This window comes from Physeter macrocephalus, chromosome 19 (assembly GCF_002837175.3).
Source record: "Physeter macrocephalus isolate SW-GA chromosome 19, ASM283717v5, whole genome shotgun sequence".
Taxonomy (NCBI): domain Eukaryota; kingdom Metazoa; phylum Chordata; class Mammalia; order Artiodactyla; family Physeteridae; genus Physeter; species Physeter macrocephalus.
This window is the reverse complement of record NC_041232.1, coordinates 14475304-14484900: the sequence shown is the minus strand read 5'-3', so window position 1 is coordinate 14484900 and position 9597 is coordinate 14475304. Positions and strand designations below refer to the sequence as shown.

Sequence of the window (9597 nt, the reverse complement as noted above, 5' to 3'; positions counted from 1 at the left end):
CCCCCCCCCGCGGAGCACAGGCCCCAGACGCGCAGGCCCAGCGGCCATGGCCCACGGGCCCAGCCGCTCCACGGCACGCGGGATCCTCCCAGACCGGGGCGCGAACCCGGTTCCCCTGCACCGGCAGGCGGACGCGCAACCACCGCGCCACCGGGGAAGCCCGGAATTTAATTTTTGTATATGATACAAGTTTTACTTTCTTCCAGATGGATATTCAGTTATATCCAATACCATTCATTACATAACCCATCTTTTCCCCTCGGAGTTTAAATATATTAAATTATCTGTTATGCTGGGACATGAATTTGAATTATCCTTTGCCACTGATGTAGCTATCTATGTTTATTCAAATACTGTATTGTTTGATAACAGGTAGTGTCATAATATGTTCTAATATCTAGTGATGCAAGTTTCCCATTGTGATTATTTAAAAATTGTTTTTTCTGGCTCCTGTGAATTTACTATTCTGTATATATTTTATGACAATACTATCCATTTAAAACACACAGAACTCTCCCCTCCCAAAACTCTTGTTGGATCCTAATTGGAACAGCACTAAGTTTATGTATTAATTTTGGAAGAATCAACATTTTCATGATGGTAAGTCTTCTTATTCAAGGACATGTTATCTCTTATGTTTTTCAAACAACATTCTATAGTCTGACCTAGGAAACCCATCCCCAGGAATCTAATACTCAGAAATGAAAGCACCAGAAACACCACCCTCCACAGTAACAAAATGGAGAAGAAAGTGGTCACCCATTAATGGGGGATGATTAAATAAGTTATGGGATATACTACAAAACAGTATGCAGCCATTAACAAAAGTGAATTTGATTTTTACCAGTTGATTGGGATAGATTTCCACGGGGTAATGTTGAATGAGGAAAAAAAGATATTGAAAAGTACCTATTATTTGATCTCAGTTTTGTAAAGTGATGATCCCCCTCCATCCGCATGTATATCATATTAGCATGGAAGCATACAACCTAGGTTGTCATCATAAACTACAGGAGTGGGGGCAGGGAAGGGCAGTGCAAACGGAGGGAGAAGGGAGGAAGGAAAAAAACAACATAAATAGGGGAAAAAAAAAAAAAAAAGTCTGCACTAAACATCAAACCAAACCCAAAACAACCAATAAACTGAGTATGTATAACATTTATGTATTTAAAAGTTTATGTGTATGTATGTACAAAAGCCAGGTCTACTTTTATTTTTAAGACTGCACAATACTGACTATTAGATCACACTTCAATTCATTTATAGATAAACCAAAATAGAAACAGAAAAATGACCTCTGCATCAGAACTCATCCAAGGCCTAGAATAGTGACACATCTTACCTCTCCCTACAGCTGTTCCACTGATAGATATTTCTCTCTCCTAAACCCCGTTGAAAACAACAAGAAAAATGTCTTGCTCCCTGTTTGTGAGACATTTCACAATAATCTCTCTTAAGGAAGATGTTAAACTAGCACTCTTATCTTCCATCACTAGTAAAGTTTCTAGAACTTTTAGAGCAGAAAATCTTTTTCGTAGGTCAGTTAAGCTGGAAGCCAAGTCATCTTTCAGGTAAACTGGAAATTAACCTTCACAGCAGAAAATATAAGGCATAAAAAAATTTAAGCAACAACCAAGAGATAATGGATTCTTCTTAATTGGGAGAGGTAAAAGGCTCAACCAAATATCTATAATGTTCATCGCCAAAGTAAGATTACTGCTTACCAGAATTCAGAAATTGTAAAAAAAAAAAAAAAAAAAAAAAAATTATCCATTACATTAAGACATGCATAAGAAATTTTTTAAATTTTTTAAATTCAACTCACAACAGGCAAATTTGGCAGTAGTAGGTGAAGAGATGACAACAAAGAAAAGATAATCTGTATTACCCAAATGACATACAGATACAGGTGCCCAGAGCACAGTATTTGATCCATAAGAGGACTAAATATTAGTTCTCCCAAAAGGATTTTTCTGTAAATAGCCACCATTTCTTTAAAATATCAATTGTCTTGGTGTATTTACCTTATATACACAGAATTTTTCAAAAATATAACTATGGCAACATGAATGTAACATGAAATATTTGGAAGTACATGTACCACAGTTCAGTCACATATGAATTACAGCAATTAATTCTGGGGTTACTATTAAAACACACAAACTAACAAAATCCCTGATAAAACTACAGCTTACCTTCCTTCCATATTTAGGATACACACCAGTTCATCCTCAAAAAATATCTCTGGTCCCTCAAGATTCTCAATGTCACTAAAACCGTTACAAGGGACCTATGAAGAAGACACACACAAAGAGGCCTCAGTAACGAGCAGTAATGTTGTTGTCACTCTCACACACAAATCTGAGCTGCAAACAAAGCTGCTCATTTCTATGGAAGTGGTAACACCTCTCCCACACTATCTTGCACCACCCACCCACTAGAGGTGGAAAGGAACATGTGGAGTAACAATAATTTGTTCAGATCATAATTGTTAGTTGTAAATGAATTATATTTTCAAAGACTGGAATTTCTGAAAGTGATAACTCACATCGGAAATGTGAAAAAAAATAGCTCTGAAATGAGGACTAGAAATACAAAAATCTCCTAATTCACAATAACTATTCTGTGCAGTCTACGTTGTATTCAACTAGGAGTGTAGGGCCAGAGAGAGAAGTCCAGTGCTTTGGACAACTCTTAACCGACTGGGCATGTTTCTCCTCTGTAAATTGAGGTGGTGGTGCCAATGAGCTTGAAGATCTCCTTCGTTTAAAATTCTATTACTTCTCCCACTTTTCTTTTTGGAAGTAGCCAGGAAATTTCTTGTCAACCTGTGTGCATGCTGAGAACACAGGAATACAAGGGGCCTGAGCCAAAGTAATCATCCACCCACAGATCAATCTTAAGTATACTCCTGTTATGTTCAAAGTCCTTGACACGCTTCTAATCAAGCAGAGGTACAGGGAAAGAGGGAGCTGGGGAAAAAACACAACAATGCATTATTATTAGACAAAGGCACAGGCTGTTAAGTATGCATACAAAACCAGCTGGCCTATAAGCAGAGGTAGCAAACTAGCAGCCCATGTCCAAGTGCATCAAACACATCCAGCACCCACATGTATGTAGGTGCAAACACATTTAAACCAGAATGGAATACCTGTGATTATGAATGCTCTTAGCCAGCGTATGGCTTATCCAAAGTAGGACATAAATTCTGACCACTCTAACATGAACAAACATTTATAGAAACGAATTACACTAGGAAATATCTAGTTTTATTCTCTATAGGAGAATAAGTTCAAATTCGTCCAAAGTTCAAATTTTCCCTTTCAGAACTTGAAAAGCCTTGAAAACATTTCAAAACATATGAACTCCATTAAGTAATAGTAATTAAAATTAGAAATAGGAGTTAATCGTCAGTAAACCAGGATAGTAAAATAAATCAGACTGGCTCCATTTCCAGACCTCCGATCAGAAATAAACTTAAAATATTAGCGTGGACTATTTTCCAGAATTTACAAAAAGTTAAGAATCAGGACCCGATACAGAAACTTCTGTGAGATATTTTGTGGAAGGGAAACCAACCAACCAACCCATGCAATATTAAAAAACAAACAAACAAAATAACTTTCCAGGGATAATGAATACAAGACGATTTAATTGAGGGAGTAATAATTCTTGATTTACAGGTATGTCTTGATTTTAGACATGTCTTAATCCTCTGTTACCTTAACAAATAATGCAGTTCACTACTGGTTAGAACCTGCAAAGCCAGAGAGAAGAACCATATTAATTTTGGCAACGCTTCTGGAAAATAACTGGGTGAAATCTGTAGTGTTTAATCATGGATAATACCCCCAATCATGTGGAGGTTGCAAAATATATGTTTAACCCACTTAAAGAGAAACAATGCTGATCTGGATTCCCTCCACATTGCACTGCGGGTCCCTCCTTCCCTCTCCCTCCCCCTCTCCCCCCATTCTCTCTGGCTTTAGAAAAGTAAAGCTGGCAGGGACAAATGGCTTCACGTTGCTGGATAGGAGGAAAAGGACACAATGACTCTTGCTGCCATCTAAGTGAGGAAGGGATTGTGAGAGCACTGAAAAGGGAGATAGCAAAAAGAGCTGGATGAGCTAATGCCTACAGACCCAGACGCAGACACCACTACCATGCAAATGCTTAGAGCTCCATCAACAGATCCTTACGTGCTCTGAAAAGAACCTCTTTGAGAAGGAGGCTACAATCTTCCGGGCCTCTAACCCAGCTTTTTGCCGAACTTTATACTCCTCCAACCAATTGACGTAGTCGGTGGGGCTGTAGTGTTTCATAAGGGAAGGCCACCTACAAGGAGAGAAACACCCCCTCAGCTTAACAGAGCCTCAAAGGCAGACAAACACGAATCAAAGGCAGCCTTGGAAAACAGGGAAAGCGGTTGGGTTTAGGGGTCAGAGGGGCCCTGGCGATGGACCTAGTTCAAATCTCCACCCGGCACGCACGCACTCGCTCACGGCGTGACCTTGGCGTAGCAGTATGAATACTGTGTTTCCACTCCTCATTTATAAAATGCGGACAGCGACAACAATCATAGTGATGACAATCACAGTTAACATTAATTGTGCGCCTCCTAAGAGCCGGGCCCTGTGTAAGTGCTCCCTATACACCAGCTCATCTAATCACCACAGTGAAAGGTAGGTCTAATCAACACCTTTTAAAGTCGATGAATGAGGCTCGAAAAAGGGAAGTCGCTACCCGCAAGGTCGCACGGCGAGTACGCCAGGGCCAGATTTTATCCCGGGTCCCACACCGAAATCTGTGCTCTCAGCCAACAGCCAGGGGATGATGCGCCCACTTCCTCAAAGGGCTGTTAGGAGCACTGCATCACCCGGTCCGTGTAAACATTTTAGCACAGAGTGGGGCACAAAAGAAGCGCGCATGATGGATTAGCCGTGATACCACGGTAGTCATCCTTTATGGAGGGCCCGGCTGCTGGGCGCTTCCCAATGCGCAATCTGGACACCGGCGGGTCCTTCTGGCGTGGACCGAGGGGCCGGCGGCCTGGAGGCCTTTGTCTATCTGTCCGCGGGAAGGGGTCCCGGGGTGGGATGCGGGGGTGGGGTCCGCGCGCGGGCAGGGAGGTGGTGGCTCCGGGCTGCCAGGCCCGGGCCCCGGGGGGCGCAGAGCGGGGGCGCGGGCGGCATGGGCGGCGGGCTCACCTCACCCGGAACTGCTCCTTCCACACCTTCCCGCTACTCTGGCACAGCTCGCGCAGCCGCCGGCAGGTGCTGGAGACACGGCCGATGTCGGCGGCCGTCAACGAGCCGCTGCACAGGATGTACTCCAGCACCTCGCCGGGCAGGTTGACGAGGCAGCTGAGGCCCGCTGCCTCAGGCGCGGCCTCCTCCGCCAGCGCCGGCACCACTTCCATCGCGCTGTCTATCGCTGCCGCCGCCATCTTGTCCGCGTACCTGGGGCCGCCGCGCGCGCGCGCGCGCGCCAGGGCGCCCCGCCCACCCGCCTTGAGGGGTGGGCGCCAGGGTCGCCCCACCCACGCCCGTGGCCACACCCCCCTCGGCCCCAGCTGCTCTCGGAGGGCTGAGCTGTGGCCAAGGGAAGGAAATGTGTTTTGGAAAATAACAGCGCGGTGGGGCCCGGAAGCTGTGAGTGGACAATAACAGTGGCATCCATGTTTATTATGTGTGCGGAGCGTTTCCTGTTAATGAGCTCATCGGCCCTTCCCAATAACCCTATGAACTGTTCTTCTCCCCAGGTTACAGATGGGGAAACTGAGGTTCAGGGAGATAGATGGACTTGTTGGGAGTCCCTTGTTCTAGATTCTAATCCAGATCCGCTTGACTCTGCTTGACTGTATGCTAAACAGTATGCTGTAATAATAACAAACTTAATATTCATGAGCGGGTGCCCTGCCAAGCACTCTAAATCCGTTCTTCAAGGACGCCTCATCTGAGCCCTCTGCCATAGGTACCATATTTTATATACGTTCTACAGATAAGGAAAACCTGGCTCATAAAGGTGGGAGTCACTAGTTGAAAGTCACAAAGACAAAAAGTGGTCGAACCTGGATTTGTATCCTCCAAACAGGAGTTCCCCTTCACCTGTGGGTGGGCACTCTCTTACTTCCGTGCCTGCACCTATTTATTTATTTTTCCAACTCAGTTTAGTCTCGTGACAGGCCCTGGGCTGTGTGCCTTGGGGATACAGAGGTGAATAAGACAGTGTCCTTGCCTTCCAGGAGCTCAAAGTCCTCCCCGCCTCTCCCCCATCCCCACCCCCTGTAATTTACCTTGTCCCCTCCCAAAGTTTCCTGCCTTGGAAAGGGCCAACCATCCCTCCGTTCCTGCAAAACTGGAAACTGCTGCCGTCCTTGCAACCTCTCTTTCCCTCACCCTCTGTATCCAAATGCCCCATAGAGGATAACATATCCAAGCCTCCATTTCCACGTCTAGAAAGTGGGGATAACAATAGATCTTCCTATTAAATGAAACAATACATATACATCAGTTCCTGTTGCTGCATAAGAAATAAACCCAAAGCCTAGGAGCTGAAAACAACCTTGTTTTTGTGCTCTTGATTTTGTAGGTCGGGAAATGGGGAAGGGCTCAGCCGGGCAACTCTGAAGTGGAATCAGGTGGTAGCTCCAGATTCTCTGCTCTCAAGCACTGCATGCTTTCAAGATCCCACAGGGCCTGGAAAAAGTGTTGAGATCTTAAAGTGTGCTAGGAAACACTATCTGTATTCAAATGCCCAACAGAGGTTAAGTTCTCTGTGCCTCAGTTTCTTCAGAGAAACTTTTTTGTGGGAACAGGAAAGCAATTCTCTTCTCTAAAAGATCACTCCTAATATTTCTCAAATCTATCTCCTTCTGTGTCTCCTCAGCCACTGTGCCAGTCCGTGTCTCCAGGGTGGCTCTTAACAGTTCAGGCCTGGCCCTGAGAATGTGAATATCAGCCTTGGTGACGTGCAGATCTCGGTAAGGTTCGCAGCCTGTTAAGTGGAAGGCAGACCCCCACAGCTGCACAGGTGGCTGGTAAGACATTCTTATGAAGGACTATGGATTTCTTTTCAATGACAAATTAAAATTAAACTCTCCTGCCAATCCAGAAAATCCTCCCCAAACCCTAGGAAAGAAGGAGAACAGTTTTATTGTTGAACAAGCATTAAACTAGATGGTGATGCACTTGCAGGTAACCTGCAATGTCTTTGAATGATTACAAAGACAGAGAGAAATCCCACCCTTTTATATACAGCCAAATGTTGCATCGTGTACATGCTTCTGAGATTAATGGTGGCTTGTAAATTACCATTCACTTAAAAAGTAAGAGGACCTGATCACACTTCCCCTAGTTTATTCTTTCCAAGTTCATCCTAAGGTCACCTGGCAAATGGGGTACGCATTGTACTACCTGCCTTTGTCTCCAGGAATAATAAAATTGCTCATCTTTGTGGTAAGCTGGTGGTTACAGCCTGAAACGGAGTGCTCAGACTCGCACATGCAGGGAGGAAAGGACACTACCTTCCTTGATATTTACATTTCAAAGAGATGGTTCCCAGGCCCTTAAGAGAAACATTTCTGGGCTGTGACATTGGCAAGAGGCTTATTTAGCCTTTGAAAAGATTTGCAAAATGTACGGTAGACATACAGTGGAGTAGTATTCAGCCATAAAAAGGAGTGAAGCACTGACACGTGCTACAACATGGATGAACCTTGAGAACGTGATGCTAAGTACAAGAAGCCTCACACAAAAGGACAAATATTGTATGATCCCACTTCTATGAAACATCTAGAATAGGCAAATTCATAGAGACAGAATGTAGATTAGAGGTTTACCAGGGGCTGGGAGGGTGGAGGGAATGGGGGGGTTATTGCTGAATGGGTACAAAGTTTCTGTTTAGGGTGATAAAAAAGTTCTGGAAAGAGTGGTGACAGTTACACAAGATGAATGCCCTTCATGCCATTGAATTGTATACTTAAAAATATTTAAATCGGGCTTCCCTGGTGGCGCAGTGGTTGAGAGTCCGCCTGCCGATGCAGGGCACACGGGTTCGTGCCCCGGTCCGGGAAGATCCCACATGCCGCGGAGCGGCTGGGCCCGTGAGCCGTGGCCGCTGAGCCTGCGCGTCCGGAGTCTGTGCTCCGCAACGGGAGAGGCCACAACAGTGAGAGGCCCGCCTACCGCAAAAAAAAAAAAAAAAAAAAAAAATTTAAATCGTAAATTTCCTGTTATGTATAGTTTACCATAGTAAAAAAATAAAAATAGCACCCACAGAAAAGATTTACATCCATATCAAAGAGACGGATTTACACATACAGAATTTGTCAAGGAAATACTCTAAGAAAGGAAGGAGGGAATGTGTCTCTTTCCATTTTGGCAACAGGCAAAATTCTAAGTTTTTAATGTACCCTTTCGCTGAACTGCTGACTGTATTTAACCCAGAGCTGGTCCCCGCTACCTGAGTTCCTGTTTAAAATCCCCTAGCAAAAGCCCAAATCCTTGACTCCCCAGAGTTCCTCCTGGGTGCCCTCTCCCTGCTGTAGCAAAAGAATAACCCTATCTTTGTGGACCATCGGTGTATTTCTGGTTATCTTTGGCTGGAGGACTTCGACGTTCCTCTCCCATGAGATCGCCACAGTCCAGCTAGAGAGACCATTTCAATCCCCCTCAACATCTTCTATGGCTTTCCTTGTTCTCGAAATAAACAAACACATCCTTTCTCTTCTGATACGGCCCCTAGACTCTCCCTCCCACCTGCTAATCCAGGGCCACTTTCCTGGAGTGTCTGCAGTTCCTACTCATCCTTTAGGTCTAACTCAAGCACTTGCCTGCAGAAACACACGTCTGCTGACCACAGACTAAGTCTGCTTCTGTCTCTGCCCTTGCAGAACCCCTTTTATTCATTCAGTACACACTCCCGAACTGTCATAATACACACCTTGGTGTGATGATCAGATTCACCCACCAGCTCCGGCCGGGCCGATTCAGGCTTTGCGGGGTGTGGACAAAGAATGTTGCCTCCCATTTCGGTAAACAAAGAATGCTGCAGCCATCAAGCCGTCAGCTGGCCCGGATGGTGCACCCTGAGGGGAGTTCAGGATGGAGAGAAACAGGGTACTGGCCCTACATAGTTAAGACGCCTATCAAAGGAATGATTTTAATAAGCCCAGACTCTTGCATATTTTCATACATAGAAAAGCACTAAAATCATTAACTTGAGATGTCTGTTGTTTTGTGATTAGCAGTTATCTCTTGATGCTTGACTACATGTTTTGTTTTTGTTTTTTTCAGCAAAAACTCCTGTATATCCTGGTTCCTCCCTTTCCACTTTGGAACAGTCCCCCAGAGCTGTCTGAGAGGCTGCCTTCCCAGGCCAGAGTCCTCAGTGAGGTCCCCGAATAAAACATAACTTGAAACTTTTAGGTTGTGCTTCTTTCTGTGCAGTCAGGAGGGGCCTGAAGCTTTACTGTTTGGAGGCCCTGTTTTATTTTATTTTATTTTGGCCGTGCCCTGCAGCTTGCGGGGAAGCGGGGATCAAACCCGGGCCCTCGGCAGTGAAAACACGGAGTCCTAACGATTGCACTGCCAG

General features: G+C 44.9%; 1 protein-coding gene and 1 long non-coding RNA gene across 15 annotated transcripts in view; one reads left to right on the top strand and one right to left on the bottom strand.

Moving 5' to 3' along the window:
• The window catches only part of FBXO21 (F-box protein 21), a 51792-nt gene extending 46288 nt beyond the window's left edge, over positions 1-5504 (bottom strand). For 6 of the 14 annotated variants that reach the window (XR_008615886.1, XM_055080296.1, XM_028479931.2 and 3 more), the window contains exons 1-3: positions 5211-5502; positions 4203-4338; positions 2196-2290 (exon numbers count right to left, since the gene is read on the bottom strand). Coding sequence is in view for 13 of the 14 variants with exons in the window: in XM_055080296.1 (XP_054936271.1) it covers positions 2196-2290; positions 4203-4338; positions 5211-5449 (470 nt within the window). In the remaining variant the exon portion in view is untranslated. Of the gene's footprint in view, positions 1-2195; positions 2291-4202; positions 4339-5210 lie in introns of all 14 variants that reach the window. The other 8 variants (XM_028479930.2, XM_055080292.1, XM_055080294.1 and 5 more) reach the window with 3 other exon arrangements.
• Positions 5505-5587: 83 nt separating this feature from the next.
• On the top strand, positions 5588-9399 carry LOC114484340 (uncharacterized). The gene is made up of 3 exons (XR_003677102.1): positions 5588-5654; positions 6892-6985; positions 9300-9399. It is a non-coding gene; the product is annotated as an uncharacterized lncRNA (long non-coding RNA).
• Positions 9400-9597: the final 198 nt, after the last annotated feature.